The 27,699-nt window shown below is 37.9% G+C and overlaps 1 protein-coding gene across 3 annotated transcripts in view; it reads right to left on the bottom strand.

The window, feature by feature from the left end:
• Positions 1-446: 446 nt before the first annotated feature.
• gstcd (glutathione S-transferase, C-terminal domain containing) overlaps positions 447-27,699 on the bottom strand; it is a 45,930-nt gene continuing 18,677 nt past the window's right edge. For 2 of the 3 annotated variants that reach the window (XM_069166720.1, XM_069166721.1), the window contains 7 exons: positions 17,321-17,436; positions 16,933-16,977; positions 16,331-16,459; positions 10,971-11,104; positions 8,548-8,578; positions 5,774-5,843; positions 447-821 (listed from right to left, as the gene is read on the bottom strand). In XM_069166720.1, coding sequence (XP_069022821.1) covers positions 631-821; positions 5,774-5,843; positions 8,548-8,578; positions 10,971-11,104; positions 16,331-16,459; positions 16,933-16,977; positions 17,321-17,436 — 716 coding nt within the window. In that variant the 3' untranslated portion in view covers positions 447-630. Of the gene's footprint in view, positions 822-5,773; positions 5,844-8,547; positions 9,452-10,970; positions 11,105-16,330; positions 16,460-16,932; positions 16,978-17,320; positions 17,437-27,699 lie in introns of those variants that run through there. The other variant, XR_011179112.1, reaches the window with a different exon arrangement.

Raw genomic sequence — 27,699 nt, 5'->3', positions numbered from 1 at the left:
TTAAGTCATGCATGAAAACACAGATGAGCGGTACTTGAGATGAGATGGAATTAATTCCCCATCTCATGTTTAGCGCTGATGTTTCTCCTTCTTATGTTAATCAGAGGGAACTGACTGCTGAGCGCTATCACAAAGGTTGTATGCAAACTATTTGCAAAACCAGCATGCGGACGTACAGTGTACTTAATTCACAACGTGGGTGTGTAATTCCTGCTGATTTTTTTGTACACTGACAGCTTGATCACAGTGAGGCAACACAAACGTAGCAGTGCAGTTGGTGAAAACCTTGAGCTCTTTTACTACAACTAATTGTCTGATAATTGAGGGTATTTAACTAAAGAGAGGAGAAACTCTGAGAGCGCTCTATGCATATGTTAATCAGAAAATCATGGCCTAAAAGAATTTTAAAAAATGACTTCTGCTACTCCAGATATAATACACACACACACAAAAAAAATCCTTTTATTTTTTTTTGAGGCCCTTTCTTATAAAAATGAGCTTTTAAAAAGTAAATTCAATGTTAAAGGCGGATAAAACAGTCATAATACAGCCGGGAGCCGCAAAGGCTGGCTACTTTATCAAACGCTGACCATGCCGAAGATGCTCTGCTGCACACCAGTGCTTGAAGTCCTAATTATGCACCGGTGTTTCCAGTTGGTCAGCAGTGACTTCCCGTCCGTTCGTCTCCAGCGGCCTTCCCACCAGCATGTTGTTCTTTGGTGAACAGCTTTCAGGCTCCATAGTCATTACCCGCACCGAATACCCATGAGTCTCTGCTGCCCACGAGCGATCCAAGTCAACCAAGCCCATACACTGTTTACCTGTTGTGCAAAGACAAAAAAAAAAAAATCTTGTTATTGTTTATTATCAAGCACTTACTAAGGAACTTACTATTACTGATGGGTAGAGACAAAATATCAGGCACATTATATTTAACATTCAGTATGTGTGCAGAATTTAATGCGTCAGATACGACCAGCCACAACTAGAGCCTGACTACCGGTGGATGTTTTTGACACTGATGTGATGCATATATTTACAGGTCACACAAACCGAATTACATTTTTATTTTTTTTTACAGATATTTATTATTAACATATCTACAGGAGTTGCAGCAGTCTGACTTATTGGATGTTGAAAGTTGGTATAAACCTGCCATTGGCCGACTATTTCAGTCAACATCCTCCTCCCTTTATGAAATCTGTGTTACGGTTTTCAAAATCCCCGTCGCAACAGGAAACGACAACAACCTCCAAGCAGCAACCTTAATGCTGAAAAAAGTTTTGACACAGATTAGGGTCATGTGTCTGCACGGTTGGTTTTCATACTTTGCAGGGATTTATGCCATTTTAATGTCAGGTCTCGCCCCCCCACGAGCAAATGTTCCTGCAAAAGCAAGTTCCTTCCTGACGCTATTTTGCAAAAGCGCCATTAATGTGTTCAGGACTCATCACCACTCAATATTATTGCGATTGGTTTAATGAGATACACACAAGACAAGGTGTTTTTTTCCCTTTTACCAGACAGAAAAAAATGGAGGCTAGAGCTGGAGTAATTGCTCAAATAATAGATTAGTCAATTGACAGAAAATTAATTAACTATTTTGACAATCTGTTAAAAGGATTTAGACAACTTTTAAGACAAATTTTTTTAAATATTTGATGGTTAAAGCAAACATAATGATTTGGTGATTTTTTTTTAATTTATTTTTTTTTTTTTTTATTAGATCAACTGAATATTTTGTTTGGGACTGTTTGTCAAATTAAACAGTCAGAGGAGCAACACGTATTTTAGGAGGCACCGTTCACTGCTTACTTACATTCAGATTTAGATTAGCTATTAAAGAAAATAATCTTTAGTTGCAGCCCTGATATACATAGACCAAAAACTAAAATTACTAGCAAAGATTTCTCAAACTTTGTATTTGAAAGGGAATTTTACAGCTGAATGGTAAACTTTTTTTTTTTAACTTAATATCCAAGTTGACAGCAACCATAAATATAACACTAAATCATTAACCATAAATTATTGTTTAGAATGAACAAACTTTGATCACACAAATGATCACAAATACCCACAAAAAAAGGAATATAAAATATAATATAAAATTGTTTGCTAAATTATTAAGCGGATAGATGACAGATCAAATGGGAAACCTGAAAACTTTAAATGATTAATTATATTTGCAGCTGCTTCCCCACATGTGCACTACATGTCACGATTAACTATTAATAATAACATTTAATTACCATGCTATGACATTGTGTTGCTCTGCTGAAAAAGAAACATTTCCATCCTGGTGTGAATCTCTTTGCAGGATGACAATGCCCCAGTCCAAAGGGCAGGAGTGGCTTAGTGAGTATAAAAAAATACTTGACTCATTCTACAGCATTCACAGTTTGGACTGACATTTGAGACAGTGATCTTTACCAAAATCATCAACATGCCAGATGAGGGAACATCTTTTGGAAGAAAAGGTAGGCCTATGCATCCCTCCAGTAGAGTTACCGAGATTTAGAAGTCAGGGATCACTGAAGCTGTTCTGGCAACTTCTGATGACAGCCGTGGCTTTTCGCTTAATTTGCCTCCCATCTGCTGACATATCTTAGCTAGCAGATCAACTCATTAGTCTGGCTTTAATTCAGCAGCATTTATAGTATTGCTGCTGTATTGGTTTGATTAATGTCCTTTTGTTTGCTTTCTGTGTATTCCTTTCTGTACCAGTGCCCTACAGGAGATACTCATTCACCAACAACTCCACATGGATTATCGTGCTTCTCTCTTAGGGTTTCCTTTGAACACAAGACTTCAAACATGTTATGCAGTTTAGTTGTTCGGTAGCAGGTGGCAGACACAATAAATGCGAGCTTTGGACTGCATGCTGCATAGACGGTCACAGTCTTACTAGCAGGCTCAGCAGAGATGAGATCAAACATGGTTGCAAAATGTTAGTGGGAAAGCTTGAGCTCTGTTAACTGATATAGCGCAGAAACAAGTGTGACAGGTGCTGTCAGGTACATATGAAAGGGCTACAGACTGACGAGGCACTGGGGAGCCTTCTTAGATTCAGAGGGAGGCTTTGATAACCTGGAGAGCTATCAGGGTGAAGAGAGTCCTCAACATAATGAAACACTGTACGGTGAAACTTCAACACAGGCCTCCAGGTTTCAGACTGACAAAACACTTCCCTCAGAATCTGACAAACACTGATCTGGCAGCTGTTCGCTGCAGCTGCGTTGTCAGTCTGTAGAAATCCCAGCATTAAAATTGTTTACACTTCTCAAAAGCCGAGACCTTTGAAAAAGTAGAGGGGGGCTGAGGGGCGTAGGTCACACTCTCAAGCAATCAAGACGACATATTTAAAATTTCAGCATGTAAATAGCTATATAAATATAATAACAAAATAACAAAAATATATAAATATATAATACCAAATATATAAATCATACTGGAGCTGTGATCCGGAGCTGGCAAGGTCAGGAATTCTAGGAATCCCTATGAAAATAAATTCCCGATGAATTTCTGCACAAAGGTGTGCAAACAGACGGACTTTAAGAAGTTACGATTTATATCCATCATGCAGTACAATCAGGGAGGCGTCAGATTGGTCCCAAATTCCCAAATTCATTCTGCAGCATGACATCGACCCCAAACGATGCAGCCAGAGTCATAAAAAACAATCTTCTGTGACAAGCAGGACAAGGAGTCCTGCCTCAGATGACACGCCCTCCAGGATGCTTGGAACAACCTTCCTGCCAAATAAACTGAAAAACTGTGCCAAGATTACCAAGAAAAACTGATGCCGTTTTAAAGGCAACTGGTGCTCACACCAACTATTGATTTGATTTAGCTTTTTTCCTCTTTGCTGCTCCTTGAATATTAACACTGGAACTTTTGTCACTTGTAAAAAAAAATACCAGTTTTTGTATGTATCTTTGCACATTGAATCCAAATATGTTTTCAGGATGCATCTTTTTAGTTCTAGTATATTCACATGAACATGAAAAAGCGGGACAACGGAAAGCAGAGCCCCTTTATACTGGCAGATAATTGCAATAAAGAGGGATGTTCCTAATGCCAAATAAAGGTAGAAATCATACACTTGTTTATTTTAGAAGGCAGTTTTTATTTTATTTTTTACTGGGAACAGCCCTTTTTTTTTTTTTTTTTTAAATAAATAATACCCACTCTGTGCCTTAAAAACTATGCCTGATAGATCAATGCTACCACCCTGTTTCCAAAAAAAGTTGGGATGCTGTGTAAAATGCAAATAAAGTAGAATGTGACAATTTGCAAATCACATGCATCCCTATTTAATTGGAAATAGATTAAAGACAACATATCAAATGGAAAAATGGAAAAATGTTGCAAATGCAAATTTTGAATTGGATGCCAACAACACGTGTCAAAAAAGTTGGAACAAGGTCAATAAAAGAGTTGTATAACGCTTAAAAAAAAACCTGATTGAATATATCACAACTAATTAGGTTAATTAGTAACAGGTCAGTAACATTATTGGGTATAAAAAGAGAATTCCAGAGAGGCAGAGTCTCTCAGCAGTGAAGATGGGGAGAGGTTCACCAATCTGTATGAGTGCATGAGAGAATAGTGCAACAATTTAAGAATAAACTTGCTCAACCTAAAAGAAAAAATTTGGGGTACATAATATCGTTGAAAGATTCCGAAAATCCAGAGAAATCTCTGTACGCAAAGGACAAGGCCGAAAACCAATATTGGATGGCTGTGATCTTTGGGCCCTCAGGCGGCACTGCATTCAAAACCAACTCAATTAGTGGAAATCATAGTCTGGGCTAAGAAACACTTCTGAAAACCATTGTCTGTGAACACAGTTCATTGCTGCATCTACAAATGCTGGTTAAATCTCTATCATGCAAAGAAACCATAAATAAACACGATCCAGAAGCAAGCCTCCTTCTCTGGGTCTGAGTTATTTTAAGATAGACTGAGGTGAAGTGGAAAACTATCCAGTGGTCTGACAAATCAAAATTTTAGATTTTTTTGGGGGGGGGGAATCATGGATGCTGCTTCCTCTGGGAGAGGGATCACACAGCTTGTTATCAGCACTCAGTTAAAAAGCCAGCATCCGTGATGGTACAGGGGCGCATTATTGCACATGGCATGGGGAGCTTGAACATCTTGGAAGGAACCATTAATGCTGAACAATATATACAGGTTTTGGAGCAGCATATGCTGCCATCCAGACGTCTTTTTCAGGGAAGGTCTTGTTTATTTTAGCAAAACAACACCAAACCACATTCTGCACGTATTTCAACTGCATGGCTCTCTAGTAGAAGAGTCCGGGTACTAAACTGGCCTGCTTGTAGTCCAGACCCGTCACCCATTTAAAACATTTGGTGCATCATGAAATTAAAAATATGACAAAGAAGACCTTGGACTGTTGAGAGGCTGAAATCCTATATCAGGTCAGAATGGGACATTTCACTTTATAAACATTTTGGAACTAAGGAGACCAGTTTCTGAAGTGTTGTAAAAAGAAGAGGTGATTCAAAACAGTTGTAAACATGGCGCTGTCCCAACTTTTTTGAGATGTGTAGCTAGCATACATTTTTAAATAAGCATATATTTTTCTTTAAAACGATAACATTTCTCAGTTTCAACATTTGACATGTTTCAATTAAATATGGATTTACATGATTTGCAAATCATTGCATTCTGTTTTTATTTACATTTTACACAGTGTCCCCACTTTTTAGGAAACGGGGTTGTGAAAACAGAAGATTGTAAACATTACCGATGAGTCGTCTTTCTGGGGTGAGCTGGACAGCAGTTTGGTCTGCGAAGCGACAGAGGATCATGTGTTCCTGAAACAAGGACAGACGATGAGTACAGGAAGTGTTTATTGCATTTAAAATGAAAGTGCTGGATAATATCTGTCCAATCTCAAAACCACACATTTAGGCTTCGCCACTGCAATAACAGCAAAATCACCAATCAAGGTCATCAGAGACTTCCACAAAGATTGTTTTTTAAAATCAACCATCCAGTGAAAATAACTATTATAAATGAATTGGGTCTCCCTCTCCATTCATCCTTCAATTTTCTACATCTGCTTGTCAGCAATGGAGCCAATGTCAGCATGCACAGGGTGAAAGGCAGGAAAACGTTCTCAGCAAATAACATGGCACTGAACCTAAACAATATTTTGTCTTTCTTAGCCACACTGGTGGCATGACTCTAGAGGCCTCTTTATTCCTGTCTGAGCAGCTATTAAATATATTGCCATGATAATTTGTATGAGGCTAATAAAAAAATCTTGATAAAATTCATTGAAAAATTCCCTGAATGATGATAAACTCATAATACGGTAGTTTAAAATAAAGGTATGTCTTTTAATTGGTTCAGCCCTCACCTGAACAATCATCCTAGACAACAGCTGATACAGATACCTGATACACTATGAAGTGTACGTTTATCATTTATTTAACTAAAGCTGTAACAATTAGTTAATTCGTCAACCAGTTGATCGACAGAATTAATTGCTAGCTATGTTGATCATAGATGAATCGGTTTTAGTCACTAAATGCTACAAATCTCTGATTACCACATCTTAAATGTGAATATGTCCAGGTTTCTTTGTTGCAGCAACATATAACAATTATTAGAGTTAAGTACCTTTCCTTTTAGCATGGATATTTTTTATACAGAAAGTCAGAGAGCAGTTGCAGCTGTATGTCTTTTTAGTTACTACATAGCTCGATAGGAATCCAAACTGCAGCTGTTTGTCCATTAAAGTGACATTTTTCCAACTTATATATTTTTGTCAATACAATGTGGCACATAAAAGTAAATACAAGACTTCGGGTTCCAGTGTTCAAAAGCCAATATGTATATCCCATTAAACTCTACAGACAGACTGGATGAACCGAAGTAATTTATTTTCTAACCAAACAAAAAGCTTTCCTATTCTGTTTTTACCTTTCTATGGTTCATTGAACAAGGGAGTCAGGAGAGCGGTTAGTCATCTCTAACCTACCTCTACTTTAATTGATTCCATTCTTCACTCCACAGGGTTGACGTTGAATACAAGGCCACATAGCAGGTGCTTAAAGTTAGTGTTGAGCAGCAATATCTCACACCATTAGCCCTTTGTTCCAGCGATACACCATTTGTCAATGTGCTGTCATTCTGTTTAACTACTGTAGTTCAGGATGGACAACTATGGTTCAGCTATAAAACAATGCAATGCAGCTCATATTTCTGAAAGCGTCGCCTAGGTGGTTGGGGCAGAGACACAGGAAACAGTGAGGTTCTGTACACTGAGCCCAAATCAAGGGCAAATACCAAACATGGTTGTTGAAAACAAAACCATGGGGGGGAGGCAGGGGAGATTTGAAACTCAGGTTGGAAGTGGCAGATAATGCGTGTGATGTTTTAAATAAATTGTATTTCTCCTGCTGCTTGACTGCATGTTTAGCCTCTTACTTTCAGACAGAGAATATGGCAATCGTGTTTTTGGTTTAAATCACTGTATTTGGCATAACACCCACATCTCACTATCACAGAACACTGCAATTGCCTAGTGCCTTGTACATACAATTTTACCTTCTCTGCTTCTCACACCATGTGAAAATCTGCTTCTTGTAATGCACAGAGGAAAAAATGTCAGAGGTGGTCCAGTGTTGTGACACGTCAACTCTTCAGGTTGCTATGGTTGGGACCTGCAGCTACTTCTGCACAGATTTTTCCCTGGGGCAATGACAGGTCCCATACATCATCATGGGTTAGGCCCCCCCAGAGTACAGTGGTGTGTCTGTATGAAGCGATAAGGGATTGAGAGACTGGAGGGTGCGAGCTTCCCCTTTTAAGTGCCTGGAGAATCTTTCTTTCCACAACAGTGTTGAGTGCAGAGGTCCCTTTATTTCTGTTTTACTGACCAATAAAATAAAATAAAATAAAATAAAATAAAATAAAATAAAATAAAATAAAAGGGGCAATTTCATACAAAGCAACTTGAAGAAATCCTACTCTTACCGAGCAAAATAAAGTCATCTCAAATAGTTGTTGAAGTTTTTAGTTTGTTGAACGTTGAATATTACCTGTTTGAAACTGGCTAGTAACTAATAATTTAAGAATTAAGGTTCTAAAACGCAATTCTAAACATGGCTAGAAAAATAGAAAGTGCAACCCAACCCAGATGTGTCTCTGCTTGTCAGTTTGTTTGTCTTAGTCTTGCCTGACTATCTGTGTTTATTGAGTGTTGACATTCGTGGTATGAGTAAGCACTTTTACCTTTCACTGAACTACGGTCCAGGCATGGTGAAACGATAACTTTTAAACTAAATTCTTCTAATGCCTTTATACTTCTGTTGATGTGGTAGCATCTTAATCAAGAAGCAATTAGCGAGGAGAAAAACTGCTGATGACAAAAACTCTTTACAATATGTTATAAAGGTCTCTTTTGATGTGTATCTGAATGGAATCTGAACACAATAATTATCTACTTCATATTTTGCCTTTAAATTAATAGCAAATGTAACAGTGATTTAATCCTGTATAAAAGCCTACCTTATAAATCAGAGTCTCTTGGAATCTATTGCTGTAAAAACAGAAAAAAAACAGAAGAGATTTTTATGTTATAGTGCAGTGATTCAAATGAGGGAGCAGACTGTATTTACTATATGTCATATGTTTCCATGCTCAAATTCTGGGAAGGAGATTTTCTCTTTTAGGGAAAATATCTTTACAAACAGATTAGGAATATGCAACAAAATCCAAGAATTGAAGAAACACAACAATTATCATTATCTCCAAAACAATCCCCTTTCTCCCTGGGAAAGAAGGACTTTCATTACGTTTCCGATGACATGGGAACAGAGTCAGTCTCTTTGTAATGGTCAAACACAGTTGGTTTGGTTGATGGTTGATGTTAATAAAAAAACAACACAAGGTCAAAGGTCAGGGGCCAGTCAGGTCATATGGAGAAAAGTGATGAGTTTAACTTGAACTTTTCAGGCCTTAATGAAATGGGCAGTTTAGTTTCACTGCTCATAAAAACCTGTGAACTGCTAGGAATGTCTACACCTGCAGAATATCCACATGAGTACCTGGAACATGACCTGAGGGGAAAACACAAAAAGTAGTCAGATGAAGATTGACAGAGTTAGGTGCGCAGATCCTTTACACATATACTGCCCTGCAGAAACAGAGCTTCTTGTTGTCCATTACAGCTGCAAAGACAATTTTTTTCTGTCATTCCTTAATAATTTATGAGTCAGAAGAGGTGAAGTGTCAAGTTAGCAAAAGAGAGGAAAGGAAAAAGTAAGTATGTGAAAACCTAAATATTTATACTGTACAGTTGAGGTTTGCCCCAAGGCACAGTTTTAGGGTCAGTAATAACAGGTACACAGAAAACATTCTTACCTTCATTTGTATGCATGGGGCCCTTAAAATCAGATTTTTACTTTCACACCTACAGGTAAATAAGAGTTGTCAATTAAATTACATTGCATTTGGTTTGGACTGTGGGAAGTAACCAAAGCACCAGTGAAAATCCATACATTTCCAATTACATTACTTCCACCAACAGTGTTTCATAGCCTGATATTGTGTGTGCACTGCGCAGCCTGCCTCCTCCTACATGGGCCACCTTGTGCGCGAGATAAAAGCTAAGCTGCTTATTTACTATCTTCCAAAACATAAACAGTATTCACAAATTCAACAAGATACCTAAGCTTTTTGAAATCGACAAAAGAGGAGACACCCTGTCAATATCAACCAATAAAGTAATTATGAGGACTGACAGAAAGAAAAAAATCATGAAGTGAATAACTCAGTAAATACAGAGACAACACTGGACTGGCAGTCTGTGATCAGAATTGCAACCCTTGAAATCCTGCAATAAGACAAATTCTTGCATGTTTCTGTTTCAAAACATAAACACATGTTCAAAAAACAGAAATTTGGATGGACTACTGGATGTAGGGGGACAAGGAGAGTTGGTAGTGACCCAGCTCCAACTGAGCTGAGAAAATTTTACATCCTCGCAAGTTGTAAAATAATTTTCACTGAAGGCACACAGCCCCATTTTTGTTGCTTGGTTGTCACTTTTAGACGGTAATAAAATCTCCAACTGAGTTCCAGTTGAGATCTTCTTAAAATGAACGAGTGACAATGGACAGAGATCAAATCCAAACATAAATTAGCAGAATCCTTTACCACCACAGTGTAATTTTATCAGCCTGAAACCTGAGCAGACTTCGACCAACAACAACACAGATATGAGCATCTCCACCATAACTTGTTAGTGATCAAAGTTGATACTCCAACAGCAATCCCCACATAGCAGCTTTGTTTTGCAGCAATTGCACTCCTAAAATCGTTTTAGCACCAAACTATATTTTTATGATTAAACCATTACAGTGCCATTAGTCAACATGGCAACAGATTCAATACCATTTAAGTACAGCCAATTTAAACAGCATCCTACTCCAGCTTGCAAGATCACCAGGCATTTTGGATGAAGTGGTTAGCTGTCTGTTCCACCACCTTCGATGAAGTCCTAAAGTCAAAAGTCATATTTATTTCTGTACCTCCAAAGAGGTTTTTCTGTCCGTCTATCTGTAATATCCCTGATAATATCCCAGTCTGTGCATCAAGAACCGCATTCTCAGTTACTGAACAAACAAGGCTGAAATTGTGATGGGTGGAGCCTGTTGTGAAGGCAGTGTGATGCTGCTGCCTCATATCGTCAGTGCTGATGAGACAGGTGGTGTAAAGAATCAGTAATGAGATATAGATTATATGTATGTGAGAGAAACAGGAAGAGTCAAAATGATGGAGAGTCAAAAACAGGAACTGAAAAAAGTCACAGAGAGAATAGGAGAGAGAAGAAGGAGCATCACTCGAACATGAATACAACAAAGTCAGAAACAACATTTAAAAAAACAGAGAGGTGAAACTGGACTGAGGTGCTACAAGCAGGTACGAACCTCTTGGGGAAGGTAAATTTGACTGCATTCTGGATGAAGCCGTAGCAACAAGGACTAATGACAAAGGCGGCTCCAGCCTGGATGCAGTGCTCCATCACCATATCTGTTGCAACGCCACATGCATGGAGGGCCACCTGAATTGAAACGAAGAAAAAAACCTTGGTTTCTTGAAAACCTTTTATGTCCAAAAGCAAGGCCAAACCTGAGATCACTTGAGAGCATGCACTCAATCTCACTGATTACTTCCTAATGGCTGCTCCTATTAAATGCATCTATGTTCTCCAAGGTGCAGACTCGGGGAGCAAGAGTAAACTAAGTGTATTTGTGCTTTAGGAGTGGAGGCACGAATTCATCAAGATTCCTATTGAGTGGGTAAACTGTGCGTGGCGATGAACACCAAGCTATGCATTAATAATGGTGGTTATATACTGGATGGCAGAAAGTGATTAAAAGAGCCAATGTTTCAGCCGGCCTGAGTTCCAGTCGTCTTTCTTGTCCATTCCCTTTGAAAAAATACATTATGACTCCTCAAAGGCAATGAGTTTAATATCGACAGTAAAGTGGTAACATTTACTGGCTCCAAATATTCCCCATCAATGGTCCAAATAAAATCCATTATCAACTGTTTAATGTGACAATAGCTACAGAGACTCTACAATTAACCCCATCCAGCTCTGTCAGACACCTAAAATTTCTATTCTTGTTTTCCAAGAAGTTGTCACTTGGCGTCCGTGAGTCTGAATCGACTGCATGTTGCCTTGACAGCAGTGCCACAGGGAGAAGTTCAGAGCTGAGCCAAGATTGGCTGCAGCTCCACACATGGGGAAAGGGAAGGGAAGATACTGACACTCTGAGCACGGCCAAAGCCACTCCCGATGTCAGTGAAATGTCTGGAAAGGGGGGTTACATTTCTTAGAGGTGCCTAAACTCTCCCTGGAAGAGTTGTGCGATTTCACAGTCGGTACTTGGAAATATGTTTGGAAAGCTCTGTGTGGTACCATGACGTGTTTGGTCTCTGAATAAACGCTTATTAGAAAAAACATTATTTATTCCTCTGCATTGCATTGATTTAAACATAAATTCATCAAACGAAGCTGTGCAGATGAAAGAATAACCAGAAACTGAAAATTGGGGAATTAACATCAATTACGTCCATGGCCTTGCATCTATTTGACACTTAATCTTGCATTTATTTTTGTCATCAGGGAAAAGCTTTATACTTTTTCTACAGCATGTTTCAGACGGCTGATTAGGAGGAGGGGCTCCTATCAAAGGCCGCATGATGTTGCATCCACCACATCTAAAGCAAAAATAATTAACGTAGTCACACCATCACTCTCCCCCAGCTACTTAATGTTGTACATTAGTCATGCTGTGCTAAATCCTAATTACATTTCATAACCTTTAGCCTTGATTTAACACAAACACAAAGCCAGTCAACCAAAAGAAATGCACACAACTAAAATAAAAAACATTATATGTTTTGATACCCAATTATGCATTTCCAAGTTTTGAAAAATCTCTGCCTTATAAATTTCTAAAGAATATCTCTGTCCATTTTAAGAAGTATTGAAAAAGAAGTGCCCAATATGTTGTCTGTGTTACTAATTAAAAATGAATGATGAAATGTGTGCACGGCTTTTAAAACTCTAAAATCTCATCGTTCTACTGTAATACATATTCTGCTGAGCATTACCTCTGCACAAACAGACTGGAAGTATAATCATAAATGAAAATGCGACAACCACAGGGCCACCTATATTAATCACTCTTTTTCAGGAGTGGAAAAACTGTTTCCGTCTGTATCTTTCTCTCAATAATCACATCACAGAAATAATGAGGCTTCATTATTCACCCTTTGTCAAATAATGATATTAAACTACTGTTCTTTCAGGGGCTGAGAAAGAACAAGCTCCTGCAACAGAGCTCAATAATACTTAATCAGCATCATACCCTTCTGTAAAATTGTCTTGCGAGCTTCAAAAGTGTGTGCCACAGTTTGGAAAAACCTTTGGTGGCTTTCCTATAAATGTTGCACTGATTTTGTTTTATGATATTTAATATTACCTGACAATGAAAGAAAAAAAACATGAATGTCATCAACAATCAGTAAACAGAACCACAACAATTGTTTTGTATTTATAATTTCTGCGTCTACATTTTTGTTTGTATACGCATATACAAAAATATGAATGCATATTTGTTTGGACCAGACAAAAAAAAAAACAGACAAAGTGTGATTACATGAAATCAAAGAGTTGTTTTGCTGTGGATGCAATGATGCCTTTCACGGGAGATAAACATACTCAATCTTAAAGTCTTAAAAAAAACACACACATGTCCTTGGATGACATTACTTTTGGAATTAGACCTGATGAAGCCATCTGGGACTTAATCAATACCAATTTTTACATAAGGCTTCAGGTAATTCCTCCAACTAAATTTTGTATTCGCACAAACATAAAGAAGTCAACTGAAAGAATCGATTGCAAACAATCAGACCCTTAAGCAGAATCAATAATGGACATGGATCCAATAAAATCCAAATCAACTTCAAGCTATGCAAACTTTCCTGCCCCTGAAGTGTGTTGGCTGGATGTTATCCGACAGGAGAGAGGATAAAGGCTAAAAACACTGCATGCATAGGCTGGTTCTGATACAAGGCTGACACCTGGGGTATGCAAGTTCAGCCAGGAAGAGCAGACACTGACTAAGATTAGGAACACCTCAATTTAATTAGCCTGACTTAATGAACAGGACTAAAAATGGCTACATTTATTATACATATCAGGATTAAAATCAGTGTGATGGGTGGCCCCTTCAGGTAGAACTATCTGTGTTATGCAGGCGGAAGCTTAGCCACAGTATAAATCTCAAGCAGTGCAGAAAAGGGCAAAATTAAGCACCCATTTCTTACATAAATGTATTGTAAATCCATGTTACACGTGAAAAGAACTTGTGTGTGTTTGTGCGTGTGTGCAAGTGTGTATGTGTGTGTATGTATGTATGTATGTATGTGTGTGTGTGTGTGTGTGTGTGTGTGTGTGTGTGTGTGTGTGTGTGTGTGTGTGTGTGTGTGTGTGTGTGTGTGTGTGTGTGTGTGTGTGTGTATGTAAACTTTCAGGCTAGGCTACACAAAAAACACCCACATGTTGGAGAGAAGAATAATCTGTGCTGTTTGTTTCTTGCCAAGTGGAGCGGGTCTCAGTGGAGGATGATGCTGGAACAAAAGCTGCTTCTAATTACAGCAGGTACATATATAATTCTTTATATAGATATATTCCTATTGGTCCCAGAGAAAGTTAAACTGAGGCTACTAGAGCAGCTGGCTTGTCTGAAAGTGGGCTATGACACACAACAGGAATATATTTGGGTGAAGACACTGGCCTGAGACACATGAATAACAACACTGACCAAAAGCGATGATAGTAAAGATTCTACAGGAAAGTAAAAGTTTTGCCTGTGTGGAAACAGGAATTCACAGAGTCTACAAAAGGTATGAAGAAAATAATTTTTAAATCCCTGTTTTTGTTTTGTTCGGGTGACAAAGTCAGATTCAAAAATCTACTGGATGTCAACACTTAAGGACATACAGTATTTGCTCTAAATTGATAGTAATTACCAGTGTAAAAAGTCAAGAGGTCTGTAGATGGAGGTGAGTGTTTTAAACCAGACCCCTAAGGGTTTCAACCTTGTTGGAGAGTTCTACTTAGTGCTGAATTTTAGTTTGTTTAAGCCCCATAAAGCATAGAGTTTGAAAGCCAGTCAAATATTTATTCTGTTGTTGCAGATAGCTCTGCAGAATTCAACACGTTTAGTAAGTTGGAGCTTAACAAACACAAACAGGCAGAACTGCAATGTCGGCAGACGTATTGGTGTAAAAAGTGAGTGGAGACCTAAGAAGCAAAAAGGTGACCCTGTAAGTGAACCTTCCTGAATACAACTTGAAATGGCTGGAAACCATGTTCCCTTTCACCACAAACCCTTTCCAAAGATCACACTTCCCTTTCCAGAGATGACTTCTAACACTTTAATAAGAGTATGAAGCAAACCAAAAGCATAGAAGATTTCTACAATAAACAAGAACAAACGAAGAAAAATAAACCATTAATATTCTTCAATGCAGACATTCCTTAACCCTGATATTACCCTTGTCTTTAATTTTCTGGGTAAAACTACCTTTTGGATTTTCAATATAGAGCGGGAACAATGACAGTTTGACAGTGCAGGGTGCTAAAAGGGTTCTGATTAAAAGCTCCACATCAGGGAATGAAAAGCCATCTTAGTTGCACTGACAAAAATAATTACATGTTGGCATTTGCAGCTTCTGTAAAAAGATGGGGGAGTGACATGCCTCTCTGTGTAATTTTGGGCTGCATTCTTCTGTTATATATTAATATTTTAAGACTAAAGATACAACACTCAGACACCTTGCAGGGAACTTGTGACTGTGGCACAGAAGGACATTGCATATTGCTTATGCAGTGATAATCAAAGGTGTTTATGTCTCAGATCCATCACCAGAAAATATAATTAGTCATCTTCATTAACATTTTATTTTCCAGTTCAAATCTCATGTTGTGCCTCAACGTTAAAAAAAAGGTCATTTCTTAAGAAAGCAACCAAACGATGGCAACTGTTTTGACACGAGTGCTTCCAAACATCGCACTAATGTCAACAAATAATAATAGACTGGAAAATTATTCTGGTGATGGCCACGATATTTATTTGTGTAGAATAATTTCATGTCATGGTATTGTTAATAAAAACAAATTTTCTTTGCAATATAGCTCAACGGGATAATTAGTAAGACAACACATTGTCTGATTCTCAGTATTTTTATGGAGAATAAGTTTTACCTCCAAAGCTTTAGAGTAAAATTGTATTGCTAATTATATCTTCCCTATTTTTTCATCATTATCTCAGAAAGCTATTGTGTAAGAGAAAAACAAAAAACAATTCAGTATAAAATATAGTGTGGAAATTATATTATGATTACATTTTACAATTCAAATTACACTGAAACAAACTGAAGTGAATAAAGGCCACTGGGACTGCTTTCTAACGGTATTAAAAGTAGCATGCAATTATAGATCAGTACAGATAATATTGTGACTAATCCTAATAATCCAATTATTGTAAATTCCCCAATGGCTCAGGTTTTATTGTAGTCATCACAACCAAATTTTACATTGCATTTGCTTGCAATATTTTCAGTTTCTATTCTTCACAAATTGGTCAATTTTACAGTGGTTCAATCACCTGAAATGGTTTCCATACTGTCTGCAGATCCAGGGATTACCTGACAACAAATGGAGACCAAATGGTCCAAAAACATATGTATTCCTATCAATACTCACCCCAATGTGAAACGGTCCAGTGAAGTAATCCAAATTGGCTTGAATGAAGCCAATGTTTTTCAGACCGAGCTCAGCAATGCGACTCTGGGCTCTGACCAAGGATTCTTCCTTGTTCTCTATGAGGATGACCTTGAATAAAGACAGAAAAAACTAAAAAATATCACATAACTATAAAGTAGGTGATTGTTACTTTTTCAAAAGCTCTAGAATGAGCAATAAATTGTTTGTCTACAATATAGCCATGTTTAAAACAGAGTGAATGTATAAAAAAAAAAAAAAATCAACAAAACCTTTATAACTTAACAATAAACATAGATTTTAAATGGATTTATAGTAACATGAAATTATAAGAGGCCAACTAATATATTTGTAAATACAACATGGCAAGTTCTTCAGTATATCACAACAGTTTGTAACAACACAGTAGGAGCATATGGACTCAGATAATGATTAACATTATCATCTTATCATTACTGAATGATTTAATTTAGCCAGTAGAATGTCAAACAACCCCTAATGCCAGTGAAAGGTAACCAGACTCCAAAGAGAAATCTTAAAAAGTATTTCTTAACCACAAGCACATATCTCCAAACACACGTTACCTGGCAATCTGGAAGCATGTGAGCCAGGACAATCCCCACATGGCCCTGTGAGATGGCAGGGAGAAAAACAGAAAGAAAATGAAAATGCACAACAGAACACAGCACACATCAAAGAGGATATCAATTGAGTTACGACTAGTGCTGCCCTTTCTGACTGAGTGCCGACCCTTCAGGCATGCAGTGCTAAACTCTTCTGAGTGTGCATTTTCATGAGTGCAATTATCAGCCTGCGTTTGTGCACTGGTCAACAAAAGAAAGCATTTAAAGAGGGGAGGAAATAGGAGAGAATACAAGGACTCGTTCCTTTTAGCTGGTCGCTAATGGAGCAGCAGTCTAATATGGTGATAAATGCACATGCATTGCTGGACTGATGGTAGAACACAAGTACCGTGCCACTGCAGAAATCCACAATGGTGTATCCTGGCCTGGCTAGCTCTGTAACCATGGCAACCAAGTTATTCAGCTGTTGCATCTTCCTGACTGCACGGATATTTGACATTTTCCCTGCAAAGAAAGAAGAAAAAAAAAAAAGCACAAATTCTCATTACATTTGAGGAAGTACTGGAAACCAACAGGTTTGTAGGGCCAATTCATCTGAAAACTCAATTAAGGGAAACAATAGAAACTGCTACAGAAGAAAGCTATGAAATAAAGCTATTTGGTAACTTAACTTATTACAATAATAATACTATAATTTTACAGAACAGAATTGTTCCAGTGGAGTCCAAATCAAACTTTCATGACTCTGATGTCTTCCTTTTCATTGCTGTGAGTGAGCAAACAGACGTTCCTCCAACTGCTCAAAATATGATTTACAACCAGCCATTTCAGACAATGGTTATAGCACACAGATGAAAACGCCTCCACTCTCTCATCAACATATTTCTGGCCAATTCCCAACTAGGGAGTGCAAACAATCTTTTAACATTGTAAAAAGCGGGCCTTCAAGCTAAAATCAAGTGTCTCTTTATTTGCAGCAGAACTTTTAGCTGCTGTGTGAGCTCTAAATACTCCATTAACTCAGAGCATATTTCAGTTTCCTGCTTCCTCCGACTTCTAGTGCACCACATCGGCAGTGAGCCATTGACGCGCTGTGCAGAAGCCATCTCTGGTCCATAAATCTAGAGTGATGAGAGTTTCATCATGTACCCCTGAGTCACTCCCTCACATTCAGACAACTGAAATATCAGAATAATATTATTCCTATACTTTCCTGCTCACATTGTGTCTTGTGTATGACAACAGGTGAGGAGGGATGGCAGAGGAGATTCTCATTCTGACACAAACAGGAAATTTCACAATGGCATTATTCAGCCTCCCGCACTGGCTGTTCCCAGTTGTCGTTGAGGATTAATTTAAATACAGAGAAACAGAAGTCGGGTATTGACTAGACTCTGCTCTTCATTTGGATGAGTAATTCACATGGGTGTAAACATTTCAATGTATCCATGACTCCAGAGAGCCTCGGCATTGAGGCCTTTTGATGCCTTTGAACGCATTTAGATTTTTTATTGCAAATTAAAATTCAGCAGGGCAGCAATAGAGAGGGGAATCTATGAGGTGACTTAGTATAGTGAAATGGAATAAGCAATCAGAAAAAAAAAGCAAAGATTAACCCTTTAGGACTCAAACTTTTAAAGTGATAGCAGTTTCAGGTTACAACTGATTATTAGACCACTTGGACACAAGCTTCAAACACAACAATGACGTATATACTGTATTATTACCAGTCCCTCCAGGAAATTGCTAGCCTGCTATTACCAGACATAAATTCCCTGTGAGAATATATGGGTCTGGCCATGCTCTGAGGATTGTTTCCAGTCATTACATTCCAATGGGCATAGACATCCTTCAAAGGCAACCGTGTGTGGAGCCACAAAAAAGATGTTAGGTAAGTTCCAAATATCTATCAGGCAGTTTCTCAAAGTTAATGCCTTACATGGTCAGAGTGCAGTGAAATATGAAACTAAGGTTAGTTATGCCAGTTATTACAAAATAAAACTATGGATTGATTTTTTTTTTTTTTTTTTTTTTTAGTCATTGTGTGTGTATGATTGACTTTTAGCATTTTTTGCTCAAACAAGATGGAGTTTAAGGAAAGGTCATCACAGAATTAGAGGTCAGCATAAGCAGCACAAGAGCTAAATACCTGCCAGTCAAGCTTTCCCTTTACTTTCAATTTCATTGTTTTAATTTGGTTTCAGGAAAACTAGTAACAATGCAAGATATAGCAGACAAAGCAGACACCTAGAGGGGGAAAGGGAAACGTATTTATTTTGTCCTTATTTTAAAAAAAAAATGCTTCGGTATTGGTAGGGAAGGGGAAAATCAATATCTTAATTAAAGATACAAATGGTTATAGTGCTACCTTTAGCACAATAACAGACAACAACAATCCCCAAAGAAAATGTCCCTTTCCCGCTGCAACCTCATTCAGTCCTTTCGTTTTGCCTTGATGCAACTAAGTATGGATAAACTGAGTGGCCTTTGAAAAATTTAACACTTAATTAACACTTGTGCCATTGCAGAAAATATTGCTGAGTATCAATGAGTAGCAGTCAAATGTTTTTTACTGTATCAAACCCCAAGATAGAGAGATCTCTAACATTTCAATGGAGATCTCTATCTTGATAGATTTGATAAAATATGCAAATACTGGAATTTAGCCTTCCACCACATATTTTTCAACCATTAAAAGATGAGTCACATTGATTGAACTTGCTTCTTTCACCTCTCACTTTGATCCACTTTGATGTGACTATATACATCCCTTCACGCTGTCCCTTTCTTTACTAGCGGTGTGCACAAGTAATGAGGCCACAAGGTAATGCTCCTACACTGCTTATTTGCTAAGAGGGTCACCCAGATAAAATACACCTTCGCCGGCATGTGTTTCATAGGATCTCAGCTCTAAATTGCAGTTCACAGACTGAATGTGGATTCTGGACAATTCCGTGAAACCCTGGATTATGTTCAGTGATGAGGTTTTTGAATGGCAAGTGTCATCCTTTTCATCTGTTATTCCAACAACCTCAACAAAGACAATATAGTTATGACAAGGTTAAAGGTAGGCATCAAAAACCTTTTGGGTTAAGGTTAGGAACAGAGTGTGGTTATGACAACTAGATTGCAGGTGCTGTATTAAAGTTATGCAGGCGAAACACATGAAGAAGATTTGAATGTCTCCTCAAATGTGTTTGAGACATGAAACATTTAGATGAACAGGATACAATGAATCTCTAAGGGGGTGGAGTGGAGCTGCACTGTCTTTATATAACACTAACTACTAATATTAAAGAAAGTAGCATATTTATCAATGCAAGGCTTGAGGTAAGGCATTCTGATGGAAGGATGGTCTCACTGCTCATTAAACAAAATGTTTACATGACAATATGATGCCAGGGTAAGCTATGATGCGGTTTCTACAAATAGTATGAATCACAGAATAACCCATGTGCCTGAATGAATGTATAATAAATTACAACAAAGAAACAAAAAAATCACAGACCATGTAATTCACAATGAGCACAGTAGGACATTATACAGTGATTTTTTTTTTTTCTTCAACACTTTTTTCTCATGCATCCCAATTAAATCTGCTGTCTTCAAGACACTTTATTTAGAAAATAAAAACAGCTACAGAAATCACAATATGACAGAAACTGCCTGTCAGGCATACAGGCCAACCGCAATTCAAGTGTTGAGTCGAAAATGTAATTACTTCTTAGTTCCAGATAATGTTTCCTTAACCTCTTTGGATATTGGTCTGACATTTTCCTTTGGTTGGAATATGATGGGGCTCAGGTGTTTGCTTCCGAAAGGCTTTTGTGTTTAACCTCCTTCCACAGGCTGCTGTGAGCTGAAAGCAGAACTATGTTGGTGGAGTTTATGAACAAGTGCACGGACACCATCCCACCTGGATAACTCATGGCACAAAGCGAGAGATGACAGAGCCAGGAAGAGTCTTGGTAACAGGGAAACAAGTTTTCTTTTTTTGCAGCAGGTCATCTCTGCTTTACCATCTCTCAAAGCTAAGAGAGGAGAAAGCATGGAGTGGCGGTATCATCGGGGGAGACTGAGGATCCATTCACCCGTGTGTCCTTTACTGCTAAAAGATACCTATACCACTGCTGCTGCTGGCAGCGAGCCCCGATCTCTTCCTTTTTACCCTGATGCTGCAGAACTGCCCACGGCCTTATCAAGCAGGTCCATCACACAGATTAGAATGTAAACACAGTGCTGTGGCACAGGGGACCTCTGTTTGTGCTCTGCAAGATCCAACAGCTACCACCTCTGAGAGGACATGCTGGTATAAAAAGCAAACATGAGAAGGGCTGCTTTGAGATTTACCTTTAGATTATTTAAATTCTGGCTTCAATATTTTGGATTGAAGTGTTTGGATCTTGTGTTTGCTTGGTGAAATTATTGCTAACTCTATTGGCATACCGGCCAATAAATAAATTACAGGAGAGTCTGATTTATATTATATTTGAAGACAACCTATTTATGTATTCAGAACAGTGCATGCCTTCTCTGAACGGTAAAAGCACCATCTCTCGTGTTACAGACAGTGCCTGTTACTTTTAAAGGGTGCTGTAATATAGATGATTTGTAGCCTGAATAGCATTAGGCTAGAAACTTTTCATACGTTAAAGTGCGTACATCGGAGTAGCTCAGTCTTGAAAGTAGAGAAGTTATCTGCTGGCTTGCACTAGGTCTTTTATTGCCACAGAGAAAATGAATTCCTTACGAGCAGAAAGCGTCTCCAGACGTGTCAACCAGAGAAATGTCCCAGACAGACTCATCCATTAACAGCCAAGAAATATGCTGTCACAGGACGACATGATAAAAGATGGCGAGCCATAAAGGACAGTCTTCCAAACACTTTGTGTTTCTAAAATGGACTGATTTGAAGAACATATGAGTATATGAGGGTTTGAATGCAACTTTTGTTGTATTTTATGTCAGTAATAAATGTATGTTTGGTTTGTTAATTTGCTCTTAAAAATGAATGTAAATATTCACTTTTTTAGTTTCAGTAAAGGACACTTCAAAAAATGTAATACTTTATTTGATTTTGATTGTCAATTGCGATCTTATATTTCTAAAATAAGTAATAGATTTGACGGTACATATAGTTAATAAAACAAATGGACACTGGTTTATCCTTGGATGTGATGTTCGATAATTCCAGGAGAAGGCAAGCTAAATAATTTTTTTGATTAAATCATATTAATTTACTGTATTGTTTCACAACTCACAGCACAGCCTAATGAAAACAAATACAGAAAAGCACAGGTCAGTATATAGAGGAGAGACTCTGATCAAGATAAAAGATGCATATTTTGCATGAGAAGTAAGATTGAAGAGTAAACTTCAGTATTCAGCTCCATACATGTTTGTGTCAGTATTAGTGAAATAATCACCATAAGGACACACTGCGCAAGTGTATGGGAAACTAAATCAGAAAGAGGAAAGTGCGGTTCGATTATCATCAGATCCGTACTTGATCAGAATCCAGGCGATCAGAATCACATCATGAATGCCTGGATTCTGCTCGAGTTGACAAGACAAGGCTGGCTGCCGAAGTCCTCCTCACAATAACATTGTTTTCTTGTCTTGGCTGCCACTTAGAACAATGTCGTGTGTGTCATAAAACCAGCTGAAAGGATCTTGTGGGAGCTCTTGGAAAGAATAAAAACTAAAGAACACTGAAAACATTAAACAATAAAGTACAAACCTAACCAGTTAACACTTGCAGCAGCTTAGTGTTGGTCTACCAGCTGAATGAAATATTAAATTCATACATTGACTGAGGCCTACCTGCTCCGACTATGTGAATATGTCATGCAGCAACAAAAGGCTGGCTAATGACTCCTATTACACCTGGTGTGAGACAGCAACCTATATATGTATAAGGGACTGGAAGAGTGCAAATTGCTGCTCTCTTAAGTGCTGTGAATTGCACTCAGGAGTAAACTGACCAACCCTAATAAAAAGCACTCCCAACCACCTAAAAAAACAAACTGCTTGGAGCTCAGTAAAAAAAAGTAAAATGGATTACAAAGAATTAAACAAATGTCTACAAGATTAAAGATTGTGCCATACAAGGTTAAAAGAATGACCAAAAAAAAAATACAAAAAAAAAATCACTTTTTAAAATTCTGACCTTCTGATTAGTTGTCCTTTAAACTTTCTTTGCATTTACTGTGTAACAGCATTTGAAATATATCCTGTATGTACTTGTTAAAAAAGTTTACAAATGACTCGATCATCACTTTATGATGGTCATACTAAGCAGAGCTCAATACAGCTACCCAATTGCAACAAATGGAAACATTCTAAAAGGTTTGTTCAATTTGTTTAATTACAACTCTAATTCCACAAAGATAATTACACATCTACTATAGCCTGCCAGAACACAACCTTTTCTCAACATATTTCTCAACAACTAACACGGAGCAGGCCTCCCTTACAGCACAAGCTAAGTCTTTGTTAACTTGTTCTATGATTTTAGTGCTGTTTGCTGACAAGAGCACTTGTAGCTGCTGCTCAGTGAGATGTGAAAAAAAACATCAGAGGGAGACTGGAAGGGAAAGCACAATAAGAAATGGGAACCATTTCTTAAAACACAGATTCAGAGGTGCATGTGCCTTGTTTGGTAAAAAATTTCTGTATAAGGACACAAAATGATTGATCGAAGTTCCACAGAGTTAAAGGCACTTTGACATATTTCTAACGTGACAAGGTTCTGGCAGTGACCCATCTTTCTGTAAACGGGCACAATATTTAGCTGGCATGGCTTTAGTTTTACCTTGGCATGCACTACTACCAACAACTTTCCCATAATTAAAATTTTGAAAGTTTGTTGGCATGAACAACATATGCACTGGTGTAGAAAAATTTGCATTTGACCATATGTTCATCATTATGGAAATCTATGAACTAATGAACAAGGAACGTTTTGCATAACGTTGGTAATTAATGACAGGAGATTCATCAACATACACACAGCTTTCCTGGTAGTGTAAGTGCAATGCCATAGCATACCATTAGTTTTACCAGCTTATCCTTTAGAGTGAGAGGGAGAATTAATTAAATATAATATTTTTGAGTTGCCTTAAAATAGAAAAAACATTGACAACACTGAATGCTTTCATTGTTGTCAAGCTGTCAGGAAAGAAATGTTTGCTTTAACAGCATGTAGTCACGGAAAGTTTTCAATGTATTTGTTTAAGACTGTGATGACAAGAAAAATGAACAATAATGAAGACAAACGCAGGAGGAAAAAGCCTTCTTACTGTGCATCATTCAGCAGCTTTGGAATGTCTGAGACATGACCAGACGTAGCTGAAAGCGAGAAGTCTGCATAATTATCAAACTCCCATGGTTCCTCTCATGTCACGGCACCTACCCAATTTGTCTGCACTGTTTTGTTTCAAAATGAGCATACAACCAAACTGAGATGTCAGTTTGGCTCCTCCAAATATAGCCAATTACTGACTTTTTTTGTACACAGGTTCAAAGCATCAAATCAACACATGCTAGACACGCTGACATCCATTATCACAATAGAAATCTGAATTTCTGTTGGCACAGCTAAAATGCTTAGTCAATGTATTCACCCAATTTGACTGTTATCAAACTATTGAACAGTCTGTTATAATCTGTCCCAAAGATATGGGCAGGTAGACGACTATTAGACCTACATGGCAAACTGCAAAGGCTAGTCGGTAACAATAAGTGGGCCTCCCAGAGGCCATCGTAATTATGACGGAAGCAGGGGAGGAACTGAGGTGATGTAGTATAAATAGCAACAAAGACCACAAAAAGCAGCAGGTCGGGGTTGATTGGATGGATCAAACACGACTTTCATCTAGGAAAGAGGTCGTACATGTTTTTTCTTTCTAGCCTATGACTCTCAGTTTGCCAAGTAGCTCTGGTAGACCCCTACCAGCCCTTATGGGACAGATGTGTGATTATAATTGCCTATTCAATAGACTGATAACAGTCAAATTGGGCATAGTAAAAATGTTACATTACTTAAAAACTTTACGCAACTTTACTTACATAGGTTAAATGGGTAAAAATTTTAAGTAACGTAGAATTTTTACCAAAATTAACCAAGTCGTCTTGGCGCTTAAATCTGACCAAACTGTGTCAGAACGTTGAACACGTGTTTGTTAGTTCAACTGTGTTGAAGGAGGTCTGCTACACCTGCCGCTGATAATGGCCTCCTGAACCTACCATAAGGCTTAACAGGCCCGTATATATCCCATATTTTTGGGATAGGAGTTTGATGATAACCACCTATTCAATCGTCCGACAACTATCAAACTCATCAACTAATAAAAGTTGAAAGATTTGCCATAAGTGTAAATCTAATCCATACATCTTTCTTTAAAATTTCATTAAAAAACAGCTGTTTGATAAATAAAGTGAAGTCAAATAAAGTGTTACCCATGAGCTGCTATGGTATGAATTGTAACATAAAGACTTTAATGTTTGGATGTCTGTATGTCATATGGTGGATTGACATTAAAGAAGTTGAAGTTGAAGTAAGCTTTCCTTACCTCGTTTCAGCTGATTGTATTTCACACGTATTACAGCAATGTAGCTTTTTTCCCCCATCAAAGACAATTTGTTGAAACAATATTGATATTCTGGGAAGGAAAATACTATTTATTATAATTTATTTGAAAAGGGTGACCAAAGGGAACCATAATAAGCTAACCAACACATCCAAGACATTTATGTCTTATTTCAATATTTATACAATCATATTTTATATTTTGGCCATGATAATAATCTCGCTACATTTCGATATTGGCACATTCATGCAAAGCAATCTCTCTCCTTTTGGCTGCCATTCAGTGTGTAGAGTAAACGTTGACTTGCAGTCTGTCTCCTGCGTACTGTTCTCTGCACTATTTGAAGTGGACAGGGCAAAACAACACTACACTCCTCTGCTTTAAAACTTGGGCAGTTTGGAATCGATCCACCCTGTCAGTGAAGTTGTTGCCAAGGGCAGAGAAAAACATTGTTGTGCTTTTTCAGAGAAGATTCAAATGACTAAACTCCTGTGATCCTGACCAGCACATGCACAGCTCAGCTCAGGAACAGATGACCTGAGGCTACCCACAAGCTCACATGTCGGTAAACCATGTCCACACGGGAAACATAAGATTTTGCTCAGGTTTTGTGCTTGAGATAGTTTTCACACTTTAATATCAATCAATCTGTCCTGTCCCAGGATGCATTACTGCATCACAAAGAAAGTCACATGTAACCAGTTTCCCTACTGATCAACTGGAAGAAAGATGAAAGCACTAATTCCAATTTACATATATCATATTCATATTGAGTATATTCCAATAATTTAAATTTCCTGTGCTAAAAAAAACAGACATATCAATCAGGATAAACTATACCAGCTTCATCACGGCATTGTGAAGCATCTTAGCCAAGAAGACCATTGCTATAATGTAAGAAACGGAAATGGTAAAACATCAACAAACGTTTGGGTGCCTGGCCATACTGCATCTACGACATTCTGATCCAAATTAGAATAAGAATTGTTAATGTTGTATTTCTCACAAATGTATTGCTTTAAATAAACTGGCAAAATGTGGAGTAACTGTTATGATCTACCATTTTGCTTCAGCTCTATGAAAAACTATAAAAATGAATACTTGTAATAAATTTGAATGCAAGAAAAATATATGAGAATTGTAGTGTATAAATCCACCTGTTCCTCCAGTTATGTATCCCTTAAAATCTCCTTCCCCCACAATTCCTCCTTTAAACTAAGTAGTTTGTTTTTATTCAGTGCACACTCTCTGCTCTCTGCCAGAGCTGTCAAAGTCAGGGAGGATGCGCACAATGCTGGCATCTGTGCAGGGCCGTGTCGACGTCTTTTGGCCTGCCACCTTTGTAAAATCTTCAAGCCCGTATGGCTTTTAGCCCTAGCCTTGCTGTGCTAAGTCAAGTATAAACTCCAGCCAGCTGGTCTCCCTACTCCTCTTGCTTTTCTTACAGCAAATGTTGGGTTGTCAAAGCCGGGGGCCCCTCTATAGAGAGAAATAAAGGGACTCTCCCTTCAACTCTGTAAGCTTATGTTGTCATCGCAGAAGATTCCTAGAGCTTGAGAGGAAAGTTTGAACAACAAATACTACTTTTTGACAGATTGCGGATGATTATCCCTTCAAAATAACCTGACTTTCTATTGCCTTTTTTCCACCCGAGTACATCTCAATTAGACTCAACTCTACTAAGCATGGGCATTTCAAGCAGAAAACTATTTGAAATTCTCTCTGAATTTTTCAATTATTAATCAACTATTCACCCCTCCCCCCCATCCACTGCATCTTTGAGATTAGGGACGTTGTTTGTGCTGCTGAAGTGGGACAAGAATCAAGGGATTGCAGATTGGCCGCAAACACTACACATGCCCTTTGGATAATTAGAGCAGAATTTAAATGAGCCATTATTGTGTGTTACTGAGCCACCTGCATACTAAAAAAAAAAAAAAAAAAAAAAAAAAAAAATCACATCACATCACCTAGTATTAAGCTTGGCCAAATGTTCTCAACATATAACCCCAACTGACTCAACATGATACAATGATTACATTTTGACAACAGGATACACTTGTGTAACTCTGGGGATATGATTCACTGTCCAAATTTTAACAGCCACATATGCACATTTATCTAAAAGACTATAATTATCAAGTAGGTGACGGTATGGTGGCTCCTGCAACCTCTG

This window comes from Embiotoca jacksoni, unplaced genomic scaffold, assembly GCF_022577435.1.
Source record: "Embiotoca jacksoni isolate LCO1_2020_lvr unplaced genomic scaffold, fEmbJac1.0.p SCAF_4, whole genome shotgun sequence".
Taxonomy (NCBI): Eukaryota; Metazoa; Chordata; class Actinopteri; family Embiotocidae; genus Embiotoca; species Embiotoca jacksoni.
The sequence above is the reverse complement of the archived record's forward strand: the minus strand, read 5'-3'. Positions and strand labels throughout refer to the sequence as shown.